Source organism: Puntigrus tetrazona, chromosome 5 (genome assembly GCF_018831695.1).
Source record: "Puntigrus tetrazona isolate hp1 chromosome 5, ASM1883169v1, whole genome shotgun sequence".
NCBI lineage: Eukaryota > Metazoa > Chordata > Actinopteri > Cypriniformes > Cyprinidae > Puntigrus > Puntigrus tetrazona.
In genome coordinates, this window is record NC_056703.1 from 5,815,248 (window position 1) to 5,843,009 (window position 27,762).

General features: G+C 37.3%; 1 protein-coding gene across 3 annotated transcripts; it reads right to left on the reverse strand.

Moving 5' to 3' along the window:
* Nucleotides 1-5,104: 5,104 nt before the first annotated feature.
* On the reverse strand, nt 5,105-27,750 carry trpv4 (transient receptor potential cation channel, subfamily V, member 4). Of its 3 annotated transcripts, none has more exons than XM_043239673.1 (17): nt 27,320-27,750; nt 24,191-24,292; nt 22,016-22,440; nt 19,745-19,920; nt 18,644-18,796; nt 16,380-16,520; nt 12,346-12,644; nt 12,081-12,260; nt 11,673-11,831; nt 10,531-10,623; nt 10,270-10,343; nt 9,633-9,798; nt 8,273-8,339; nt 7,894-8,198; nt 6,565-6,692; nt 6,355-6,467; nt 5,105-5,640 (listed from the first exon to the last, which is right to left on the reverse strand). In XM_043239673.1, exons 2-17 carry the CDS (start codon nt 24,197-24,199, stop codon nt 5,528-5,530), a joined length of 2,601 nt encoding a protein of 866 aa, XP_043095608.1. In that variant the 5' UTR covers nt 24,200-24,292; nt 27,320-27,750; the 3' UTR covers nt 5,105-5,527. The 3 variants fall into 3 exon arrangements, with proteins under 3 accessions (XP_043095608.1, XP_043095607.1, XP_043095610.1); XM_043239672.1 differs by having other exon boundaries at nt 22,016-22,443; nt 27,320-27,748; XM_043239675.1 differs by lacking the exon at nt 22,016-22,440 and having other exon boundaries at nt 27,320-27,746.
* Nucleotides 27,751-27,762: the final 12 nt, after the last annotated feature.

The window sequence follows — 27,762 nt, forward strand, 5'->3', positions numbered from 1 at the left end:
TGCAGAAATTTCTCACAAATCAAACTTCAAGCACCCAGAATTGTGCCATCAGCACTCCACCCATAAGCCGAGCAGCGTCTGACTTCATTAAGGCTCGCGAGCGAAGGTGCAGCTGCACATGAGTGTGTTTGATTAACTCTGCAATGATTTCTGACTTAATCAGTCAGAAGAACAAATTCAGTGAGCAGGAAGCCTTTTATCAGCCAGACTCACTCACCTGCACATCTTCCTGCCTTTTAGCCAGCAGCAAATTAGCAAACCGACGGCTGTCAAAAATGAATAATTGAACTACATTTCCGAGATGAAGGCTAAACTGGTCCGCTAAATAAATTTGTGTTTGCTAGGCTTTGACTAGATTTACTACTTGAAATGAATACTGTGTCGGTAGGCCTGTATTAGTCGTTTTAGAAGCATCGGGAGGACTCGCCTTTTTGTTTTTTATTATCAATTTGTTCATTCTGAAAGTTTACAAAGTATTAAAAAAAAAGAAAAGAAATTGACACTGGCTAAATTTAGAAAAGCATACTAGAGTGCTATTTATATTCCTGCATATAAAGACATTACATAAATGGTTTCTGAACTCGGCTCAGTTCTGTTTCTGAAATTACATACTGAGAGTTTGATAAAGCATTAACCATTACGCATTCTGTAAGCATCAAATGTGTGTAATATGAGTAAAATCAGGTCATATTAACCCAAAGGTATGTTATATTTAACGTCATTGCCTCATCTCTGGCTTCATTAGATGTAAACGCGTCCATCAGACGGCAGTAGGTCATCCAGATATTTTTTATATAGTTTTTATCACACTGGCAAATTACTTTAATATGATTGCCACAAGGCACAGAGTTGTCATATTAGATAGCAATTTGCATTAAATCCCATGTTACGGAGAGAAAAAAAAATATTAAAATTAGCTGAAAAAAAACTAAAATAATCAGTGAAAGGTAACAAAATTAAATCAAATAAATGTAAAAATAAAATGTTAAAATAAAACAAAATAAAATTTAAAATAAATTAAAATAAAGAAAATAAATCTGGGTCAATGAAGGAAGACCTCAGTGAGTTATAAATCTGTGATCATAATAATGAAAATAATAATATGGCATGCTGTGTGAACCTTACTGTTGATTTCGAACCAGTACATGCGAAGTTTATTTTGCGTTAAGCAGACTGCGACTTTGAAAGACGTCGAGCATCGGTGTTTTCAGCGAGATGATGTAAGAACACAAAAATCTGTTTCCAAACAAGGAAACTCCCACATCTCCCCTCCTCTGTTGTCTCATATTGCGGATCTCATTCATTCAGAAATGTCTCACGTTGGCGACGAATCTCACCGCTGTGTCTGAAAGCTATGCCTTCCTCCTCCTTCAAAGTAAGGACAAATTTACTTGGGAGAAGAGGAATGTCTGAACCAATAAAGAACAGAGAGGGGTTAAACGGTGTCAATACCATAACCTCATTTATCTGCCGCCTTTAGGTCAGCGAGGCCGGCTCCAGCCAACGTTAGCCATTAGCCCAGCCGTTTGCCCATATGTTGGAACAAATGAGTGCTGGGATAAGTCATGGATCCGATAATACACCCATGGGCTGTTAGATTTGACTTTTAAATTGGACTGATACCGTACGGTTTATTTTGATGGGGAAAAAATCCCAGTGCGCAGCGTTTCATAATGCAACCCACACATTCATTGCAAAATATTCTCTTCTTAATCATATGCTACCAAATGCTACATCGGTTTGGAGCTATAAAATATAATAAAATGCATGGAATTTTCAGCTGCATAAACATAAACATAGCCGCCATGTTAAGAGTGTGTTTTAAGTTTGACTTACTAGCAGCTAATGATGCACTTGTGCAATGTACTGTGCTTGTATTGTGTTGCAAATCCCTTTAACTTATACTGAGGTGAGATACGGGTGAGGTTAGGGACAGGTTTGGTGGTATGAGTAGGTTTAAGGTGGGTTAAGGAAGGTTAAGGGCATGGGTCAGTATTCTAATTATCAATGTAATTACAGAAATTACAGAAATATATATATATATATATATATATATATATATATATATATGTGTGTGTGTGTGTGTGTGTGTGTGTGTGTGTGTGTGTGTGTATATATATATCTGTATACACACACACACAAATATATATATATATATATATATATACACACATATATATATACACACACACACACACATATATGTGTGTGTATATATATACACATACCCCCACTTAAAATAAAAAAATAGCATTAGCATAAGATTTTTTTTCTTATTTGCGGTGTTCATTATCCCACACAGATAAAAAAAAAAAGGCCATTTTCTGTGGGTTCTGAGCACAAACTCACACTCGCGTTCACAGTATCAGTGCTCTGGCAAATAAGCCATCTGCTCGGGCCTGGAGGGCAGAGTTAAATCAACGTTAGTCCAGCGCTGGCAAACAACGCCGAGCTATTGCCTCGCGATTCTGAGGCCAAACATTCGTCTTTCTTCTTCGTATCATCCATCTCTTTTCTTATTCATTTCCTTCCTGCGTCTTTCTATCTTGTTTTCTCCTTCCTGCAGCTCTCACCTGTGGTCTGTCGCTCTCTCCGAGGAGCGCGCGGTCGGTGCTGAGCCGCTTAGGTTCTGCTGCGGTTACAGAGGTGCTGACGGTGACACTTGCCGGCCCAGACCGTGCCCTACTTACAGAGAGTGAGCGAGAGAAGGAGGGTGGGTAGGCTAAAGTGTCAGCAGTGCGAGGTGCTCAGTGCTTAGATAAACTCCTGTGGGATTAATGGCCTAGTTAAAGTTGGAGCTAAAGAGGATTAGCCTCCTCGGAGAGGTGGCAATAGATCCAGCATGTCCTTCAGCGGTGGAGGAGGAGGAGGAGGAGGATGAAGGGGAGAGAGAGAGAGAGAGGGAGCTCCTAGATTGCTACTGAGCATGCAAAAAAAAACAATCACATCTTGCAGGTTGACACAAGGTCAAAATATCGCCTGGCGCCAAGGTGCTGGAAAATGAAGGCGGCGTAGCAGGTGTTTTAGCAAATCGTTCGGTTTCCAGTGGACCAGCTTTAGCAGTCTTTGTGCATATTCTGTGCTGTTTTTTGCACTGGTCTGGTCCGAAGGCCTGTCGTTTTTATTCTGTTCCCACTAACGGTGCAAAAAAAGTAGCCTAGCTTTAGTGCTTCCAGTTTTTGAAAGCATTATAGTTCAGGATACATAAGTATTTGCTAACTTTTTTTTACTGCTCGAGTCATGGCCGATTAATGGCCTAAATACACGTGATAAAAAAATAATAAAAATCAAATATTGATCGTCTGTGTGTGATGATTTTGTAAGATGCGGTTGATGTGTGTTGGGACAGCAGTAGTAAACATACGGCACTTTATGGCCATCTAGTGGTGAACAGAAAAACAAACGCTAAAAAACGCCTCGGAGCACTCAGCTAGACTCGAGGTGAAGACTTAATTTTTTATACAACATGAATTAAAATAGCATTTTGAATTTTTATAGAAAGCTATAGAAAGCTGGCTATTGATTTGCACGTTTTTTGGTTAAATCGTGATTAAAAATGCCTTCATTATTTCGTGCTCTGAAATTGGTGAACGAGTCTTTGAATCGGTTCAGTGAACTCGGTTCTTTGATTCGTTGAACCAAGAGTGAAAAGCAGAACAGCAGGGATGTTAATAAAGCATGAGCCAGGAATCTTTATGACTTTATTATATGGGCAGTCTTATAAACGCATGCGTGCGAAAACAAAGTTGAAATTGCCATTTATTAGCGCGCAAACTTTTTCAGACAAGTTGTAAATGAATTTTAGCACCACAAATGGCAATTATATTTAGGACTAGATTTTAAATCGCTTTTTTATTAGCCGAAATGAGACGCATGAAATTACAAATCACGCTTATTAAAACAAAGCAATATATTTCATGAGTTTTATTCGAACGTTTCAGAGCTATTCCGCCACGACGTGAAAGAATTGCTGAAATTATTTATTTTTTCTAATGGCAAGTTAAATAGGACTACTGAAGGTTTCTTTAGAAAAGTAATCAGTTTCAGTTCTTTCCTTTACATGCTTGAGGCAATCAGATCAGTGATTTGAAAAACAAAGTACAATAAGTAGCATAAAAATTAGGCAAAGCTCTAAAGTGAGCGATCTCTTTATTGTTGATGGAACAAATCTCTCTGATTGTTTGAAGAGTCATCCAATTCAACACATAAAGTAATGCTCGACAGCAGCATCAAACATCCAACACACCGGCAGGACAATATCTGCTTTCCAAGAATATATTACTGTCTAGTTCTGTACATTCCTTTGATACCTAAACTATACGTAGTGTAGCTAAATATAAAGCATATCTGGAATAACTAGAGTGTGGAAATCAGGCCTGTAAACAAAAACACAGTTCCCCGTTTCAGTCCTCTAAATTACACTTCATGGATTTATAATAATAATAAAATAATAAAAAGAAATTGGAAGAACAAAACAATTTCAGCATACAGATAATGCTTTTTGTACTCTATACAAAAAAAAATTATATATATATTTATACACATATACACACATATATATATATATATATATATATATATATATATATATATATATATAAAAATATATATATATATATATAAAAAATATATAAAAATATATATATATATAAATATATAAAAATATATATATATATATATATATATATATATATATATATATATAAAAAAATATATATATATATATATATATATATATATATATATATATATTTTTTTTTTTTTTTTTTTTTTTTTTTAAATGCATAAAAATAGTTCCCCTACAATATGTGCCATTGTGTCTTTTGGCATGGGTTTATCAGTGAAATAAGAAAGGGTTTAAATCATTACCACTATCACACCAATTAAGTTCAGTGTCTCACTACTGCTAGCATACTGAGGTGAAAATAGCAAGCCGCTGCTGTCTGGCGTTGTGCACACTCCTGGTGTGGGTGCCACATCTGTTTTCTACATGACCTTTATTACAAAACAAAGCCAAAGGCCAGAGCAGAGCTGCATTTTTTCGTCTTTCCATTATGGCTTGGCAATATAACAAAAGAATAACAATATGATTTTTATTATTAAAAAAAAAAAAAAAAAAAAAAAAAAAAAGGAACTGTACTTTATCACAAGGCACATTTAACACTGAGGTAATCTGACATTATCATTGATTAAAATATTACCTTTCCACATAATCCACAAAAAAAAAAATGTCAGCAGGAATCAGACAGCAGACAGACGCTGATACTCCGATCCGAGTCCTTGTGAAGCGTTGTTTTTTTTTTTAATCAAAATAATAAAAATTTTTAAAAAATCTATTGCACCCTCCATGATAAAAAAACACTACAATAATAAACATCAAATATGTTCCTGAGTGTCTCATGGGTCCAAATATACATATATATATATAAAAGTCATAATATCGGAGCCGTTCTCCCAATTGTGATTTATAAAAAAAAAAAACTAAAATTATTGTCAGCTTTTATAAAATACATAACTTTGACCCTCTTTAGCTTTCAGACTTGTGTCTGTGTCTGCCCGTGAGAGGCTCCATCTCTACGGTATGGTCTCTGGAGCCCCTGTTCAGCTCCACCACTCTTGGGACGACAGTGGACCAGCGATCTGAAGGAGCAGAGATGAGAAATTATATTTGTTAGTCGATTTTTGATTCTTCAAACATACATTTGTGTGCATTAAGGATGTGCATCCAATGCATCTACTAGCGCTTTTCGAATCCTACCATCCCTAGCGTCTATGTATTTTGTCGTAATGCTCTGCAAAACAGTTTCCAAGACTATTTGTGACCCCGGACCATAGGTCATAAGTCGCCGGGGTATTGTAGCAAAACCACAATTATTCATTTTTATTTCATGCCAAAAAATCGTTAGGACATTAACTAAAGATCATTTTCCATTTCCTACCATAAATATATCACAACATAATTTCTGATTAGCATTATGCATTGCTAAGAACTTCATTTGCCACTATCTCAGTATTTCGATTTTTTTTGCACCCTCAGATCCTAGATTTCCAAATAATAACCGTATTGTATATTGACCCATCCTAACAAACCATACATCAATGCAAAGCTCATTTACTCAAGATGATTGACACTTCTGACTGGTTTTATGCTCATATTCGAAACCGTTCTCAAAAAAAAAAACTTTTTACAGAAGTCTTCTTCAAAATTGTGCGTTTAATCTAACGTATGCCCTGCAGTTTCTTCCAAATGAACTGCGAACCTTCCTAGCAATCGAAAGATTGAGAATTGTTTTTGCACAATATTTTTGCAGCGTAATTTTGGTTTGTTAACGGGTTCATCAATCGTCCACCGACCTCTTCGAAGGCCCCGTCCGCCCTGCGTCTGCTCGTAATGCTCTTTCTGGCCTGGATCCTCATTTATGATCCCCAGGTTTTGATTCCAGTGGGACCACTTGACCTCGTCCACTCTATAACGTAGAGAATGAAAGCCCAAAAACGTTGTATATGATTTGAACGGTCATGCTGTAATTTAACGAATCGGTAGAGCATATATTGTAGTTTCACCTGAAGCACCAGCGTTTGTCTGGCGTCCCATCCAAGCCCTTGCCCACAGTAACCATCTCTCCAACGCGGAAAGACTTCCGCAGACACACGGGGAAGGACCGCTCGATGTCCAGGATAGTCGTTGCCCACTGATGCAAACAAAAGGAAAATGACATGTTAAGAGAGGAAAGCCATTTATAACCAGCGAATGCTGAGGTAAAAGCTTCAGACAGAAGTTAACCAAAAAAAATGGCTGTCAGAAGGGCACCGAGGTAAACCACCGAAACAAAAACGCAAAGGAATAGTTCACCAAAAACGGTCATTCTTCCCTTTCTCACACTCATGCCGTTCCAGCCCAGTTTCGTGGGGGTTTTTTCCCTTTCTTTCTTTCTTTTTTCAAAAAACACAAACAGGAGATTCTTCCATAACAAATGTGCATAAAAATAAGTGCTGGGAAAATGACTTGGCAAACGCAACATGTTACAGATTACATTGCTTATTTAAAATGTAGCAAGCGGCGTGACTGTTTCAATTACTTTATTAAAGTAATGTAGCTGATTACATCTGATAACTTTATTTCTACATTTCTAACAAACGACTTCAGCTGTTCATCAGTTCGAAACATTTAAAGCAGGCAGTTTAACCGTGACTTTATAACCTCTTTTTATTGTTCCGAGCATGAATACAGATTTATGCTGATTTATTTTAATGGCTACGATACAGTTTTTAAAACCGAATCTTTGCATTGCAATGACAGGAAACTCAATGACTTTGGAAAAACAGTTACTCTTTAAAAATAAAGCTTGTACATAAATCCAGAGAAGAAATAAAACTCGAATGAGCATGTGTCTTCTTCCGTGTCCTAAACTCCTGAAGTGTTAAAGCAATCCTAAAGCAATTCGGCAAAGAAAGGTGTGGAAGTATTAGTTCCTACTAAAATGGTTAGGATTAGGGTTCATCTTTAGGGGTACTTGCGTGTAATTATGCATCATTTATTGCCATTATAACAGAAAGTACATGTAACGTAACAAGCGAACCTTAAAATGAATTGTCACCTCACGTACCTCTCAGTAAATGTAAAAGATTTGAGTTACGCTTTAGTGAATCATTTATGTAATTCTGTTACTCTCCAACACTGATGAAAAAAAAAGGATACAAAAATATAAAGAGCTCTAAGATACTTTTACGGCCACATGAATTGCCATTTACGGAAAAAATGAACTCTCTGACATCCTGTTATCTCGTTTCTCACCTCGTGTTTCACAGAAGCAATTCAAATATTAAACGACCTCAACTTTTATACCGTCTGTATAACAGACTGCCGCATTTGACCTTTCGTATAGCCCTCACCTGCAGTTTCCAGATCTGCTTGCTCTCTTTGGACACCTGTCCCACTGTCTCCCCCATCAAAGCAATTAACATGTTGAGTAACAGGACGAAGGTGAGAATAATGTAGGTGACCAGGAGAACGAGGAAGACGACGGGATACTGCGCGCCTTTTAACATGTCGTCCAGCTCTCCGATGCCTATGGTCAGCTTAAACAGGTCCAGCAGGAATTCGCTGAAGGTGTTTGTGTCTCTGCACTCCGGGTATACGGGGCAGGTACCGTTGCATTCGCTCTTTTCGGGGCAGATTTTCAGCAGTGACACTAAAGCTGGTGCGGGATACAAAACCAGAGTCAAACGTTTCCATACAATACCAAAAACTGAACTATTATCACTAGGATACCTGACGCGTAGCCTATCATGAAGAGCACGTAGACCAGCAGGAAACGGAACAAATCTTTGATGAGGATCTGAAAATATCCAAATTGAAGATGCAACGGGTAAACAGAACAGTGTCTTAATTACAGCGATAACATAAGAAGAAAGCAGACCGGCAAGGATGCTAATTATTTTAAGGGTTTTATGTAGTTTCTAGCAGCAATGTACGCTGTTAGGATTGTAATAATTACTGGAAACAGCAGCGTGTTGTACACTTAACCGTGACGACGTGCTGTTTAACAATCGGGACAATCAAGAGAACAGGATTTACGAATAACATGTCATCTTAAAATATTTATGGGGTGCTGGGGGATAATATAGCGGGAACTGTATACAAACATATGCAAATGTTTCATCAACGTGTTACATCATCTCTACCTTTCGCTATATTTATATCAGAAAAAGAAAACCATGCATGGCCCCATTTTCAGTGGACCTTACTAAACATTAAATGATGTACGTATATTTATATACAAGTGTAATTTTAGACAGTGTTTTGAACTTATATAAAGTGCTTTTGAACAGAATCCACAAAAATAGCATGATAAAATATTAAGCAGAACAGCAGTTTTCTACATCGATAATAATAATTTTAACTAATTGTGTATTAGAATGATTTTTGAAGGCTCATGTGACACTGAAGGCTGGAGTAATGATGTTGAAAATTTTGCTTTGAATCACAAAAATTAATTGCATTTAAAACTATTTTAAAATATAAAACTGTTTTTTTTTAATAAATAACATTACTGCAATTTTACAGGCCATAAGAGACTTCTTTCAAAAACATTAAAAACGTGGTATTTAATTTTTAAATACGACCAAAGGTATGAAGAAAATATGATCGACAAGACAGTCTGTAAAATCCTTCATAAAAACTGGTGTACACAAATGTTAAAAAGCGCATTTTAAAAATGACCTTTCATGCGGCGTATAACACAGCTGTAACCGAATGAAAAGCATCCTGCAAAGTTTTAAATCGGAAACTGCACTGTGTGTAAACTTATTGTGTCTGAAAAGACAGAGTCAGCTCTGAACCATCGTTGACGTCAAGGTGAAACGACTCGAGATTCCTATTAAAAGTGGCTTGTTTCAAAAGGAGCAAAGGAGAAGTTTGGAAATATTAATCATTAAACTAATCATATGGGAGTTGCTGAGCACGTATGGTAAAAATAAATGCATATTATAAGACAATTAAAGTGTTTTTTATACCTTGCACGCATGTCGAATTATTATTGGGGAGTCCCAAAACCAAAATATGAACCTTTCATTATCCATAATAGGGGTGCTTTAAATTAAATGCACTGTACATGGTCCTCTTTTCATACCTTCTGAATCATGATGCTGTAAGTTCCAGTGAGTTTAAGGCCTCTGGTGAAATACAGGGTGTTCATCCAACCTAATGCTAGAGCGAACACCATCACAGACACGTAGGCCTCGATCCCGGACAGATACAGCGCTGCACTCACCAGCACCAACAAGGAGTAGATGAAGCTGTGAAAACACGGGGGATTGGTCAGCCGGTAATGTCATCGACATACTTCAACTATTAAGGTTACCACTTGCTTCAGGTTACCAGTGACTAATTGTCAGCTCAAAATTGATAACTTAACATGCTTTGGCCTCTGGCTATTTTCCTATTTTGTACTTGTGAAGGTTACAGAACATCCTTCGCTTCTTATTTGCCGAGTTTCGGTATGTAAGATTTGCTTTTCAAATGCAAAATGCCTCACTGGTTTAGCAATGCCATATATTAATTATAATTAACATAAACATATCGGTGAAACGCAGTCATCTTTGCTTAGATCGTGCCGTTTTTATGCAAGGAGATTAACTATTAAAACATGCCAAGAAAGGGTTCTGGAATTAATTAGACAGCTCAATTAAAAAAAAGGGAGAAAAATCGCCTTAGGGAAAGACACGGAGAGCAAAGGAAGACGCAAAGAATGGGGCCGAGTGTCTTACTAGAGAAGTTGAAAGGATCCATCAATAAATAAAGAATTCACCCCCGGGCACTTCTTCAGGAAAAGGTCCTTAATCTAAATCAGGGGAGAAAACCAAGAAATGCTGCTAAAGGCTTTTAGTGATAGCTAAGGAGGAAAGACAGGGAAGGAAAGTGATTCTGCAGACTAAAACATACAATCTTTCAGCAAGCTGAGACGGAAGTGTGATCTTACACATTAAAAAAGTATTCAAAATGATTCTTATTGCGTAGATGAAGCTCACATTTGTTGCGAAGAAGAAGACCCCGGAAGCCACGGTTATGATCTCGCCCGCCAAGCGCACCTTGTCTTCTGTAGAGTTGTAGGCGTAAGGAGGCTGTGGAGGTAGAACATTTTGGGCATGTTCAATATTTACCACATGAACTCTCTTTCATGCAGGAGGAAGTATTACTCTGTATTTTTAAACAAAACAACAAATTACCCACATGCGCACTCTCGTTCAGATGTAAGGCATTTCGAGGCATCTTGTGTTCACCAAAGTTGCATTTATTTAATCACAACTAAGAGACAGCAACATTATCAAATACTATTACAATAAAAAAAAAAGATTTTTTTCAATGTAATTTATTCATGGGAAGGCAATGCTGAAGTTAAAAAATGTTGCGTCAATCACATTTACACACTGCCTCCCAAAGTTTCGTCTGTAATAAAAAAAAATTGGATCAGGGTTGATTTTCTACGTTTTCGCATTCGTAAATGAGCATTTTGATCAAAAAAGATGATGAATACACAGAAAAAAAAAGAATGCATACTATTTTACATTATTTCAGTCTCTAGTGTCACATGATCCTTCAGAAATCGTTCCAATACGCTGATTTGCTGTTCAAGAGGAAATATTTGTGTTGCTCGTTCAAACATAATTTATTTGAAATAGAAACAGTCTACTAACTCTCAGAGTTTAGTTGAATAAGTTGACATGTACATGCAAAGATTCTTCTCCCATCAAAATAAAGTGTTAGAAGCTACAGAGCAGGCAGTCTACTAATACTCTAATGAATGACGGCTAGTTAAAATGTAGTTGCAAATTACTTACAGAATGTCTAAAGTGGACTATCAAAATAAAGTGTTGCCAAAAATCCCAAAACTTTTCAAGAGAACTGCATGAGAAAAAATATTTGGGGAAACATGAACTATTTATAGAAAAACAAATACTCGTTGGACAAACATGTAGCGTGCTTCAGCCTGATTTTGAATTTAATTCTAAGACCGCTGTTTTTGTCATTTGACTGTTGAATTGAGATACATTGCCAAATGCGATCTTCTTCGTTTTAGGGAGTTCAATCTCTTTCCATACGAGCAGATGGAAGACGCACTATGAGGCAAGGCCAAGATGGCCTGCCTAAGGAGGATTAAGACTGTACTCACTGTACCCGTGGACGGCCGATAGTAGGCCACGAGAGTGAAGATGATCATGGTGGCAAGGTAGGAAAAGACGCTGATGTAGAAAGTCACAGCGGCAAACTTCTGCCACTTGGCCCTCAGCAGCTCGTTTATGGGTTCCACCGCCAACATCTCATGGCGATTCTGAGGGCACAAATAACAAAACATGTCGGAATCACTGAAACTGCCATCAGCATAATGAAGAGGGTTGGTGACTGTATTTTTATACCATTTCCATATATGCTTACCTGTACCTTCACAGCTTATACATTCAATCATTCACCTCGTGCTGTTCAGGTCTACAAGGCCTCTAATCTCATTTGACAAAATCCGGAGGGCCATACAGTACACAGCCTATCTCCCTCGCTTTCTTTTCTCTATCCACAAGCTCACCTCAATCCTGCTGTTGTAGACGAGTATCTCCAGAACAGAGACTTCCTCTCCGCAGGTATCCAGTGACGATAGATCATACAGGTTGGAGTATACAGGTCCGTAAGCCCAGTCCTTAAATTTCCGGGAAAGATGCCGAGCCTCCTCGTCTTTTATCTCTCTCCGGATGATGTGCTGGAACACCTGTGGAGAAATTTGAGTCTGCTTCGCCTTTTCTTATCACTCACCCAATGCATGTATCTGAAGCTGGTATAAGGCAATCTCCTACCCCAATTTTGCCCAGCTTGGCGGCCATCATGAGAGGGGACATGCTATCATTGTTGACAACATTCTCCAAGTTGCAGTCTGGGTAGAGTTTGGCGCATTTAATGAGCAGCAAGTCGTACATCTTAGTGACGAAGCGCGTGTTGTCCCGGGTGTTGTCAGCGATATGGACCAGGGCGTGCAGGACTGTGTTTCCCCGCGAGTCCTGCCTCCGCAGATCCGCCGCCTTGTGGCTGTTCTCGGTCAGGTAGTGCACCATGTCTGGTTGGTTGGTACAAGCGGCGAGAGAGAGAGGCAGCTCACCTGTGCAATGAGAAAGCGACTATCGATTTCAGTTATCAATTTGTTTAAACTGTACAAAAATCATTATAACAACATTTGGTTAGACTTTATTTAACATGTCCAAGTGCACAGTTACTTACTGAGTATTATCATGTACTTACTACACAGTTAAGGTTATGCGTATGCACATTTAAAAAAACCCATTTAAATTAATTGTTACCCAACATTGTCTTCACATACACTACAGTTTAAAAGTTTGGGGTTAAAAAATGATTAATCCTTGCAGTCCCACTTTATATTAGGACGCCTTAACTACTGTAGACTTACATTTCATTCGATGAAATGCATTTTTTGCATACATTGTGCTTATGCATTTTTTAATACCTAACGCAATTACATATTTAATTATTTCCGTAATTGCATACTTGCACCGTTGACTCATAACCTGTCCCTAACCTTACGTCGATAGCAGCAACAGTGATTTGCAATACAAAATGACCACATCAAGTACACTGTACTTATTTTTTGCTTCAAGTACATATTAGTAATATAAAGTGTGACCGTACTTGTATTCGGAAAGGATGCATTAAATTGATCAAAAGAGCATCTGAAATGCATTTAGAATGTTACCAAAGCTTTCTATTTCAAATAAATGCTGTTCTTTTAAACTTATTCATCAAGTAATCCTGAAAAATAATGCATCATTGTTCCACAGAAATATTCAACAATGATACTAATAAGAAAGTCTCTTAAACATGAAATTAACATATTTCTGAAATATCATGACACTAGGGACCGGAGTAAAGTCTGCACTGCCAACACAAGAAGAAATTACATTACAAATATATTGAGACAGAAAACAGCTATTTTAACTTGAAATAATGTGTCACAATATTACTTTTTACTGCATTTTGAATTAAATGCAGCCTCTGTGACCATGTGACTTCTCAATTAAAACATCTAGATCATCGTTATGGTTTATGCTGGTTTGGCAATAGGAAATCTTGCTGGTTAAGCTAGTTAAAAAACCTGATGAGGACCACCTCTCATCTTCTCTAGGATTTCTTCCCAATCATCTCCGACTCCAACCTCCAGATGTCCCATTTATCCATCATTTTCCTTTACTAAACAGCACAATGAAGAAATACAATTAGCCACTAAAAGTCAATCAGTCGTTTGCAGGGCTCTCGTGACAAATGCGCTTTGATCTAAACGTCACTATTTGTATCCAGTACTCAATTAGCGCTCGTCTCACGAGAACCATCTCGAACAGGAAAACCAAACAGAGAGCCTTGAGAGTGAGCTGTTGCCAGGGGTGACAGATTATTTTCATGTCACTTCTTATAGAAACGCTTCGTTCTCATTGATTTGCACGCGCTCAGAGAGCGGTTAGCGTGACTGCTAAATCACATTAGCTGTCAGTGCTCGCAGGTTCACGCTCGCGTCACCGGGAAGCTCCGCGGCGAATGACTCTCTTCGTGCTCAGATCAGGAGGGATTAAACACTGACAGCCGTGTCTAATACAAATGAAAATAATTTACAGGTGAATAAAAGAGAGATAGAGACTCCTGGCAGGGCACCAGAAAAGATAATCCTATTCTGTCATCCTTGGATTATTTTAAAATAGTTTTGCATCTTTCAATCAGCTCCAGAGCAGACATCTTGTTTTGGGGTTTAATATTTGTGAGATGCAAATAAGGCCCGTGAATAGGGAATTCAAATTCTCAGCTTGATTTTAAAATCACGGCTTTGTAACCGCTAACATCCTGTGGGGATCAACTAATTAGAATATCTGACGTGACAAAAGAAATGTAGGGGCAGGACTTACGCATATTATCCAAAGATGACGCTTAAGAAGTAAAGCAGAGCTTGCATTTTGATGAAAAATTACAAAAACTTACCAATAATGCACAATAGCATGCTTGTTATTATGTACTCACTCAAACCCAGTGACTTCCATTGTATTTTTTTGTATTGTACAGTAAAGGTCGATGATGAATTGCAGCCAAAAAGTTTTTGTGTACAAAACATGTGTGTGCATACTGTTATTATGTATATTTAAAGACACGCGTGTGATGTATACATTCAGAAAATATTTACATGTATATATTTATATTCATATAATTGACATTATACATAAAGATATTTAATATGTAACATTTTTCTTAAATATATACATGCATGTGTTTGTATTTATACAATACATAATACACACACAGCATACATGCACAAAAAAGCTTGTATTTTTCCCAGTAATAATTAAGTAGGGAAACGAAACCCCAATTTCCACCGTTTTTCAGAATATCTATTTTTGTGTTCCACAGAAGAATTAAATGTATATGGGTTAAGGCAGTGGTTCCCAACCGGGGTGCCGTGAGAGCTTTTGAGGGTGCCGCCAAAATTTCAACAAAATTTTTTTATTAAGGCAGAATCAGTGTAAACAGTATTCTCATATCATCTAGGACTAGGTATAAGGTGTTGTTGCATGCAAACTCTCGAAATGAAACAAATAAATAATAATAAAAAAGCTACGGAGATTTTAAATATCTATTTCCTTATAAGGGTGCCGGGAACTTTTGAAAGGCTTTCCAAGGGTGCCTCAAACAAGAAAAGGTTGGGAACCACTGGGTTAAGGTAACAACATGAGGGTGCATGCCCCTTTAAGAAAGTCAATTTTCACGCAGCTGTAGTAACACACTCTGGTCAACAGGGGGCAGAATGCGTTTAGCCACATGAGGTGGAAACTTTTCTAGTGTACTAGTACACCATCACCAGGCCTCTAAATATAAGACCCTTTTACTGTATTTTCCGTTGCAAACACAGAGGCTCCATTCACTCTTTTCCATCCAACGCTTGTTTTATTTGTGACATAATGTCTTGTTGGGTTTCCTCTTAACTACAGAAACTGTTTTACTCACAGCTAAACATTTAATGAATGTAAACTGTGTAGTGCCAAATAAAGGGAGGATTTTACGAAAAAGGAAAGGAAATCACCTGATGTTACTACGGCAAACACCGGGCCAACTTGTATTGGTTATTCATTGGCAAAGTCATAAAAGGTAGACTGATTTCGTTTCAACTTTTATAATGTATTATGTAATAAAGCTGAATTTTCAACAGCCAGTAGTGTCACATGATCCTTCAGAAATCATTATAATATGTCGATATGATTCTCAAGAAATATTTTCCATTATCAGTTTTGTATTCGATTGTACTGTTCAATGTTTTTGTGGAAACGTTACTTTTTGTAAAATAACTTCTGATAAAAATAAGAATATATATATATATATATATATATATATATATATATATATATATAATAATATTTTAAAAAGTGAAAAAAGTTTTAAAAAGTTTTTAAAAATGTATTTATTTATTTTTTTACATTATGCATGTATTTACGCTTGCCACTTCTTTTTATATCTATTTAATGCTTGCAAAATAAAAGTATATCATTAATTTCTTTCAACAACAACAAAACAAATCATCTTACTGACCCCAAAGTCACTGATAAAACAGAAAATGGAGCTTCCCACACATAACTTTGGGAATTAAAGGCTCCAGCATGTCGTAATGAGGTTAAAGGCATTAGCCATGAGGACGTGAAGATTTCTGACCGCTTACGTAGCGGATTCATACCCTGCACGACACACTGAAAATCCACTCATATTCTCAATGCATCCAACATTAATAACTATTTGGATTCCTCATCGCTCACAATAAAGACCTCTACAAAATCACCCTCAACAAACTCACCAAAGTAGAAGTATCCACCCTCCTCTCTGGGCTGAAAGAATCGTCCCCTGGCCTGAGCGTGAACGTCAGCCCCCTTCTCCACCAGAAGCTCCACGTATTGTTTGCATCGTCGTTCTATGGCGATATGCAGCGCAGTCTGACCTACAGACACACCACGTTTATATCATTATATAACGAAGATGCCAGTGCAGAAGCAGTTAGAAGCAGTTCGTCACGTGATAATGAACGGACATCCAAAGCAAAGCGTTCTGCAACGTTACAGGAGACCTGATATCTGCGATGCATGCTATCATACAGAGCGGTCGGGAAACGGCATGGTATTATTAGACACTATCGTCTTATCTCACACACGAGGAAGTATTGCGATATGAAAATTAGGCAATCTGGCTCGCATCGTGTCTGTAATGTAACGAGAGCTCTAAAGGGCATAAACATGTTCTGTTCTCTCTCTCTCTGTTAATGTTGTCTGCTGCTTTTGTTTTAGATTCACGAAAACCAAGGATTTTGATTCGCTTAAGCTGTGAACTTTGGTGTTTATCAGTGACGCACGAGGCATCAGTTTGAACAGACCTCCGCCAATCGATTTTTATTGATTTAATGTGTGCGCCTGAACAACAATAAATGCATCACCAGTGCATGTTAGTAATATCTGTACTAGTGACTGTGACTAAAACTCTCACATTACCGATATCATCCACAGATTTAACAGAATAATAAAGGATGCCTAAACTAAAAGCCTAAGTTTAAGGAAGCATTTTATCATCCTAGATGACTTGCTTTTAGTAGTCTGGTGTATTTGTAGTTTTTTTGGCAGTTGGTCTATAAGAGGAAATCTGCTGACTTACAGAATGAGCCTATTTGATATATTAATGCCCAAAGGCCTGGAACCAGCACTGGTAAACAAACTGAACCAATGTTTGAGTGACTGTTTCCTCAGGAAACGAGAGGCAGACTACACAACGTCTGCCACAAGTGCATCATGATGTATTTGGAGAACTATTAACTTCTCTGTATTAACAATGCTGCTATTACAAACTTGGCATGCACAACAAGTCCAAGTTTACAACGGAACAAATATAAAGAATCAGGTTTAACTATGGGTTTACTGCCAGGACACGTAAATAAGTAAATTAATTCATTAATGTAATATATTAATAATATGCTGAATGAAAAAAGTTTGGAGTAAGATTTTCAAACATCTCTGAAAAAGGTCTCTTATCTTTAGGCTACTTTTATCTAATCAAAACTACAGTAATATTGTAAATATATTGTAGAATTTAAAATAAATGTTTTATTTATTTTAATATATTTTTCATTTTAATATAATTCAGGAATATGCAGTTAAATTTTCAGCATCTATTAATCTATTTGGTTTAAAATGTTTGGTTTAAAATGATCATAAAATGATCATATATATATATATATATATATATATATATATATATATATATATATATATATATACATATATACATATATATGATCATTTTAAACCAAAAGAAAAATAGATTAATAGATGCTGAAAAATTTAACTGCTATCCCTGAATTATATTAATATATATATATTTAAAATAAGATAAAAAAAGCATTTGTTTGAAATAATAATCTTTTAAAGCCATGTAAAACACTTTACTGTCACTTTTAATCAATTTCATGTGCAAGAAAAGCATCAATCTCTTTAAAACTACAAACTTCTGAACAGCAGTGTAAATACATATTTTAATATATTTGATTATTTTTAATATTTTATCCATTTACCACTTTAATTGGCACGGGGGAAAAGAAAAAAAAAAAGAAGAGATTAACATGAGCCAGACTTAAAACTGTCACCCACAGGAGCACCAGTGCGTTTTTAGCCTGCTTGGCTTCAGCACTGAAAACTATGACGTAAAATATTCATAGCTTTTTTTTTTTGTATGAGAGGGAAAGTTACGAAGCGCATCGGGTGTGGCACTGGCAAATTCGACTACCCTAAACAGGCCACAGAGGAACAGCGTTAAATTCAGCAGCGCTTGTGAGGACTCTTTGTACCGAACAGGGTGGGGACTCCAGGAAACCTGGGGTAACTTCTCTAACATTGAGCTCAGTCAGGAGCACACACAACAGCTCCGCCTCCCTGCTCATATTTCACCTGCTCAGGGCGGCCCTGGACGCCGCTCAGAGTAAATGTTAGCTCACGCCGCAGATTTTGGAAACATTTTAGAGAAACGATCCTCGAAAACTGGTTTTGACAGAATCTGCTGGAAGGGGGCTGGAGGACTCACCCCTGTAGTAAACATCTCTGAAGGGAGTGTTGATGAACTCTCTGAGGTTTCCGGTCTGTTCGGCGATGTCCATCAACGCAGGGATGGTGTCGTTGTGACCGCCGTGCAGGTTCAGAAGGGCTTTTGGTAGGCAAGTCTTCCCTGTAGAAGGCTCTAGAGAAAGCACAGGAAAAAACATGCTAATATTTAAACCTGTTGCGAGTCTTGTTTCCCTCTTTCAATGTACATTTATGGAATTTAATTTGGCTTTTCTTTATCATCCAACAAGTGCAAAGCTTTGGTCTGATTACTTAGACAAGCAAACGAGAAAACACTATGACTTTTCCCTCAATAAATTCATTATTTGCTTCTTATTAATAATTCTTATTAATAGTAAGGCGGTTGTTAGGTTTAGGTATTAGGTAGGATTAGGGGTGTAGAATAAGGTCATATAGAATAACGCATTAATATTTGCTTAATTAGCACTGATAGATGGCTAATATTGTAGTGATATTAATGCTAATAAGCAACCAATAGGAGTCATTTCAAACCTGCTTCCTTAATGAGGAGCTTTTTTTTGAAGAAACATCTTGAAGAAAAATCTTTACAGGTATAGTTCACCCAAAAATAAAAATGTAGAATAAGTTTAATAATTAATATAAAGTATGAAAGCAATATTAATGTTCGCTGCCTTTTCTTTCATAAATCCTGATTCACTCACGGATCAAGTGATTTTTATTTTTTTAGATTATTTATGTTCAGCCAGAGTTATCCGTTTGATCCCCATTTGTGACAGTTTGCTGCGATTTCTTACCGCTCTCTGTTAAAAGTTTGCTTGACCCTTTGAGGCAGGAAGCAGAAATACGACCCCACCTTTCAGGATCCCATTAGCTGATATAACAGAATTTCCTTGGCTAAACTAAAAAAGGCACAACAACAAAGGCCCTGGTTTGCGATAACATCGGGACACGACCCCGCTGGTCGCTCATGCGAAATACAGGAGGGCTTTGTCTTTTTTATAAAAAAGTGGGATCATTAAGGAAAGCAAAATCCTAGTAATAGTCTGGTAAAACGCTCAAGAACATCACAGTACAATCATTTTCTTTAATCACGTTTTTGCACCTTTGAACTCCTCGTCTGTCAGTCTCTTTTCATTTGACTGAAGATACTGCAGAAGACCATCCAGAGCTCTTCTATCTGCTCGAGATACGGCTTCGAACAGCAGCCAGCGGTTGAAGACTTTAAGAACAGTGGGCTCCGGGGACCCCTCGTCGCATGACATCTCAATCTCGGCCTTCCTGCGGGGGCAAACATACACCTTTAGAGGAACGTTAACGATTAAAGTACTCCAAGCGTCTTTACGTTTCCCCGTCCCAATCTGACATTGACTGAATTCCAAGACACGGTTGTTTGCATCTTGTAAGTCACTTTGGATAAAAGTGTCTGCTAAATGACTAAAATGTAAATCTAAATCTGCTTCCTTAATAAGGATTGGCTTATCTTATGTGAGTATGATCATTTACACCATAAAAAGCATCAAAATGTTTTTTGAAGAAACATTACTTATGGCACCTTTGAATCTTTAAAGGTATAGTTACCCAAAAATATATTTTTGTCATCATTTACACACCCTCAGGTAATTCCAAACCTGTATAAATATCTCTGATATTTTGAAGAAAGTTTGTAACCAGGCCGTTTTGGATCCCCATTGACTCCCATAGTATTTTTGTTCCTACTATGGAAGTCAATGGTGACCCAAAACAGCCTGGTTACGAACTTTCTTCGAAATATCTTCACAGAAATTCACTCAGGTTTGGAACTACTTGAGGGTGAATAAATGATGACAGTTTTCTCATTTTTGCGTGAACTTTTCCTTTAACAAATATAAAATTGTACGGGGCATTCACGAAAAAGTTGAAGTGCAATGGAACCACCCTAACCTGGACGAGTGCTAATGGACTATGAAAAAATGTCTATGTCCTAAGGAAAAACTGACTGCCTAACAGACCTTAACATAAACATTACTCCAAAGGCATTCATGGAAACGACAACAGACATTCATTTTCCTCACAGTGCATGATCAAGAGTGTGAAACCATGAGGAGACTGTCCTCGGCACGCAGCATAATCCACGCAAAAGTCACGCTTCATTATCTGTAAAGCATTCAGAGGACATCTGACCACACGATTAAAGCAATCATTTTTATATTCTGACCTGTAAAGAACTTTACGCTGCATTTTATGTACAGTATGAAAGGTGCTATACAAATAAACGTTTGGCCATTAACGACCTTGAAACATCTCAACTGTGAAACACTGAGAAGAGTGACCTTAAAGAAGAAGAAGAGTCCTTAAAAGCAAAGTAAACATTGTGTCCCTCTTTGTTTTAAGATTCCTGAAGGTACATGTATACACTTGAATGATTTATTTTTTATTTTTTCGGTTTTGGCAGTCCTGGCTCACTTGCTGTCCTAGGTAATGAAACACATGCCCACAGAATAAACATTTTGAACACCTTTGTGTTTTTTACGTTTAAAAGAAAGATGTAAAATGTTATATTAAAAATACATATTATATTTAGTGCTGTCAAATGATTAATCACAATTGCATCCAAAAGTTTCTGTTTACATAATATATCTGTGCTGTGTATATTTATTATGTAAATACAACAATGCACATGCATACATGTGTGTGTGTGTGTGTATATATATATATATATATATATATATATATATATATATTTTTTTTTTTTTTTTTAATTATGATTATATAAAAAATATTTTTTTAATATAAATTACAAATATATATATGTATATATAAAATATATATAATAAATATTACAAATTTTTAAAATACATACTGTATGTGTGTTTATTCATACATAAATACACGCAGAATTACATAAACAAAAACTCTTATTTTGTATTCGATTAATCACGATTATATAGAATATAACATATAATAATATATAGAAAATTATATGCATGTAAATATTTTCTAAATATATACTTAATGTGTGTGAATTTATATATACATTAACACCGTATACATACATGCATATAATACATTATATCAAACTATACATTCAGTATAAATAGTCATTTGGCGTATTAAAAATAATCCAATAAATATAAGACATATGCCAAAATTATTATATTTATTTTTTATAAACACTAAACTGAACCCGAGTCAGCAGTCAACATGATTTATTGAATTGGTGAATTCAATTAATGATTTATTATTCATTTTGGCTGTTGATATTAGCAGTTAGTGGGCAAGTTTGATTCTGACATTTTCCTCATCTCATTCCCCATCTTTCATCATTTCCTGTAACCTTTTCACTACTGGATCGATAAAGGTAAGACAAGAACACATGAGAAGCTATGTCTCTCACCCTCGTGGAAGTTTCTTCCTGCGTTTTTTCTGGTTGTTGATCTCTCTACATGTGCCGTAGTCAAACAGGGAGTCCATAGGTGCTTTTTTCGGCCCAGGTGCCACTGGATACTCAGACATGGTGGACTCAAGAAGGTCCATGGGGTTAGGAACTCCCTTTTTAAAGGCCCCTGGGAACCTTATTCGCAAGTTCTGCTTGTTATCATTATGGTGTCCAGGTCGAGCTGAATCCTGGGCTGGCTGTGACCCATCATCATTCTCCAGAAGTTCTGCCAGTGAAGACATGGGGAAGTTGGGATCCCCGTCTGCTGAAATATCCTTGCTCTCTGAAAGGTCCTCAGCGGCAGTCCCTGATGGTGAGGAGACTGAGTTTGACTCTGTCGTGGCCAGACGATAACGCTTTAGTAGAGTGGAAGCGGAGAAACCCTGCTGGAAAGTCAAAAAAGGATAGAGTGGACTTAAATGCAAAGAGAACGATTGCTCTAGAATGTGCACTAGCCTTCAAAATGTATTAATTTAAATAGAAAGCTATTAAAATTGCAGCTAGGCAACTATCTTAACCAATATGTAAGATTTAATTTGATGCTTGCTTAATTGAACTTGTACAGGGCTTTGGAAACGTCTAAAAATATACAGTGGTCAAAGTTCCCCAACTGTAGGCTAATTAAGAAGTATTCTTGAAACTTGATTATTTGCTCCTCTGGTCTGATTATATAAATTATACAGCAGGAGCAGGTATAATTGGAAAAAGCATTGCTGCTTCCAGGAAGTCTTCTGTGTTAGTTCCTTTAAATGTTTTTAACAAGTGTTTAAGAGGACCCAGCTTAATAAGATGGGATACAGTACTGCCTTGCCATGGTTGCCTTGCTCAGTTGGGGTCTGAAAGACAATTAATTTCAAAAATGCACTTATATGACCATACTGACTGGCACTATAATTTTCTTTAGAGTGGCTTTACAGCTGAAGTGCTTCTTGCTGCCTCAACACTGCCTCGAGTTAACACTGAGCTGACTCAAACTGAATAATCATGACCTTGGTAGGACTACTTATGGCTGAACTGAACTTGTTTCAAATTGAAGAACTCGCGTTTTTCCTCACAGAGCTGCTTTACAGCAGAATCGGGGCTGTTTTCGTAGTAGTTCCCATTACTGATTCTGCGGTTTTCTCTGTAAAGCTGCTTTGACGCGGCCCGTGTGGTATAAAGCACTATAGAAATAAAAGTGACTTGAGATCTTGTCTCCGTTTTCACCTTCAGTGAACCCACTTCAGCATGAACAGAACTAAACACTGACAACTCTGCAGGAGAGATGCATTCCAGAAAAAAAAATAGATTGCTGGAATCTGCACTTGGAAACAGGAAAAATCAAGGAAAAAATGTAGATACATACCAGAAATAAGGCTCCTAGGGTCATTTTATCCTGCTGGCGTTAATAGACAACCTTATGACCCTGTTTTTTCTCTCTCTCTCTCTCTCTCTGTCTCCCTCTCTCCCTCTCTCTCTCTCTCTCTCTCTGTCTCCCTCTCTCCCTCTCTCTCTCTCTCTCTCTCTCTCTCTCTCTCTCTGTCTCCCTCTCTCCCTCTCTCTCTCTCTCTCTCTCTCTCTCTCTCTCTCTCTCTCTCTCCCTCCCTCTCTCCCTCTCTCTCTCTCTCTCTCTCTCTCTCTCTCTCTCTCTCCCTCTCTCCCTCTCTCTCTCTCTCTCTCTCTCTCTCTCTCTCTCTCTCTCTCTCTCTCTCTCTCTCTCTCTCTCTCTCTCTCTCTCTCTGTCTCCCTCTCTCCCTCTCTCTCTCTCTCTCTCTCCCAATAGTGTTCAATGAATGAAATTCTTGCTTTAATAAATAAAGCAGGGACAGAGATCTTTCCCAGTTAGGTTCTTCGTCCAGCAGTGTCAAGGATACTTGCTTGTGTCCTGACTTACATTTATAGCAGTTCTATATAACTTCGTTGCCGTTTTCTAGCAAAGTAGGCTTTTTCTTATTTCTTATGTTGTATGTTAGCTTGGCCAATGAGGACTCTTACCAAACATCTGCTGTAACTTCGGGCTGTTAATCAAAAGCATTTCTGACCTTCTGAAAACCTTCAACAATTTTGCAAAACACTTTCGCACTGCAATGACGGCTTGAGAAAACATGAAGTCGGGCTTGAATACAATCACGTAGAAATGCATAGGCTCCTTACTTCAGTCATTTCTTTGTATGCTGTGTGCACTTCCTCAATGCCAAATTACTCCTCCGGGGGGCTGGGAAGTGTCAGGAAGTGTCTGCAGGGACACAGACAGACCTGGAGGGAAAAACAATACCAGTGTTTACAGAAGACAACTGTCAAACTGGCACTCACCAAGAAACATGTAAAATCCATGACTGCTGACCCATGTCCCCGCAATATCCCCAAGGCTTCTCAAACCATTCAGTCATTTACACCTGGTTCATATTTGCCGTTTATGTAAACGACTAAACACATTGTGAAATCCTGTCAGCCCACATGCAGCTCTCAGAGCTCATTTGTTTACAGTGGATATGTCTGTTCTAGTTTATTGTTTTCTGCCCCACCCTCTTAAAGTTCAGTTTTAATTTTTTACACGTGTCCTGAACTGATTTTGACAGCCTGGTACTGTTGTCATGACCCTGCATTGTACCGTGGGTTGTTTTTAATTATGTGTATAAATTTCCATCCTAATCCGAATAAACATATGTAAAAACATGTAAATGTAATTCGACTCCATATGATAAGTGATGCTACTACAGACAGCTGAACAAATATAAAAAATAAATAAATAAATAAATTAAAAAAAAAAAAAAAATAATAATAATAATATATATATATATATATATATATATATATATATATATATATATATATATATATATATATATATATATATATATATATATATATATATATATATATATATATATATATATATATATATATATATATATATATAAAATGTACACACACACACATATATCTTAATAATTAATAATATTAATCTTAATACAAATTGAACAAATTTACTTTAAAAAATACATTGGTACCCATTCATGTAATGTTTTGAATGAAGGTACTTCATCAAAGCTTTTAAAAAAAAACCTCTATTCACCCCATATATCCCTTCCACACATCTCAGTCCAGTCCCTTTGTCCTCATGTCACAATCCATCGTGGGATTCATTTCAGTCCTAAACTGATTCTCTCATTTCCCAGAACAGGCGTGACTCACCCTCCCTCTGTTCTATTCTCTTCTCAGTTTGAAGGGTACTTCCTCCACTGCATCCAAGTACAGTTAAGTCTGAATTTCTGTTACAATGGATGATGACGCCATCAAAGAACCACTATTGCGGATGTCGCATTTAATTACAGGGGCTGCTTAAAACACTGCAATCAAAAGCAAAAACTCTATTATTTTGTTTCGAAACAGCTTGTGTGGAATGTTCATGCTGCTCTTTTCCACACAAGAACAGCAGTAACAGTGACAAAGGGTGAACAACCACCTTAAAATGTCAAAAAAGCACAAGGGTCAACCCATTGAAAGAGGTCCAATGGAAGTTGCTCGACCTTCTTTTTATGTCTAAATAACAAGAATGTTCAAAAACTGGAAAAGCGTCAAATTAAAAATCAACCAACAGTATCATATTAATAGGTAAGGACTATCTTGGTGATTTTTTTTTATGTTTTTTTTTTTTATTTTAGTAAAAAAAATTCCTGGATGCTATACAAGTCATACGGTTTGTAACGGCACGAGGTTTAGGGTTAAGCAATGACTGAAATGAACTCATAATTTAGCAATACAGGACAGTGTCATCTTCAGGTTTCTTTTTTTTTTTGGATTCTACATGCTCGTCAGCACAATAACAATCACTTGTGTCCTGTTCAGACATGTCTGAGGTGCTCCACAACTGCTCTGAGAGAAAGTTTAAGAAGAGCAATCCCCAACGATGTTTACTCATTTTAAAATGAAGTTACACGACCAATTCTCGATTTGCAAAAAGGCGGAAAAACTTTTCGACTTTTTCGGACATTTTTCCTCTCCTTTGCGACCGTAGAATACACTACATGACTTTTGCGAAGATTTCGGCCCCGATTTACAGCCGGGACAAGATGACGTTAGTTGTCACAAGTCAGAGCCAGTCTGCGGATTTCAAAGATAAACCTCTAGAGCATAACAGGCACCGAATCAGATTTCTTTAAGCTTGGATTTCAAACATGTCTGATATTTTGAGGCACATTTAGAACACATTGTTTTCATTCGCCGTGCATCTCCTAGCTTCTATGCGAGTTGCTTATGTTCGGAATTGCTTACATAAAATATATAATTTTTAAAAATCAAAAATTTTTGGACCACTTTAGATGCTCCTTGACCTATAGCTTATTTAGATGTATGGGAGTTCTGGGAGACTCGGTTGTTTAATGTATTGTACGAGTTTTTCTCTGCAACCACAAAAGCCATTTCGAAATTAATGTATTCCAGCTTTAAGACTACACCACTGATACTTTTTCTCACTCTTTTCCCAAACGGTTCGGTACGAAAGTTTTATCTGCCGCTCATGTTTGCTTAAGTGAATGGTGGAAAATCTAGCACAAGCCCCCACAGTTACTGCCCCTGGCTTGGCAAGCGCTATCCAAATACTGGCTACACTGCTCTGACCCGACTCCAATACGGTCCGTTATCACCACAGAGAGTAAAAGCAGAACACTGGCTGTTTTGATAAGCTGTGGTGACAGGGAAGTGCGATGGACTAAGTCATCTTATTGTGTTTTGGATGTGATGGTGGTGAATCAGACCGCGTAACCCTATTGAGAAACGCAACAGATGTGGAAAATGCCTATCTATATAGCACTGGACGACATCTCCACGCTCCCAGAGGAAGATCTCCGCTTCCTTTTCTGTGTCAGAAGGTCTCCAAAGTGTCAAACAGCTGGGATTTAACTAAAAGTGAGGTTGTGGGAAAATGAACGTAAGGCAATGGGAATTTAGTGCTGGTTCTTCTCACAGTTAAACCACAGCTCTGGGCATGGACTGTAAAACTTGATTTAAAAAAAGCAACAACAAAAAAAAGCTCTGTGCATGCCAAACAGGTTCTATGTTGATACAGACAACAATAAGAGAAGTAAATAATCAGGTAACTTAGAAATTGTTACTTTTTCTAAGTAGTTCTAAACTTTTTGAAAAAATCGTTCTAAACCGAATCACGGTGATTTTAAATCTCCCGACATTCTCACAACAAACATAGTCATATAGATAAGTTATCTATGTAATACAGAGTTATAAAACTCTATCACAAAACGTGGATTGGAAAAAGTCGCTCACCTGTAAAAACAAATGCGCCGCTACGTACGTAGAGTCTGTATTTATTCCGTTTGCGAGCTCAGATTCGTCCATTTATTCCTCAGGTGGGGTTCGTGCAGCTCTTCGGGTGAACTTTGGATACGTCGACATCTCTGCTCCCGTGTGTTTCACGTCGAAGGACCGCAGAAGTGGTTTTGATTTCCCACCGCCCACTGAAAATGAATGAACTTAGGGGTGTGGAGCTCTTCAGAGTCCCGGCGTTAGACGTAAGAGGAAAGGATGGTTTTACGTGTCAACCAAACAAAATCCTCGCAGTCTAAACTCTCACCATTTTGACTTTGAAAGCTTTGTAAACAAACAAAATATTCACCATCTCGCAAACAACTGTAATATTAGCAAAAATATATATATTTTTAAACCCTTGAGAACATACGACATGTCATACCGTTATGCTACAATACATA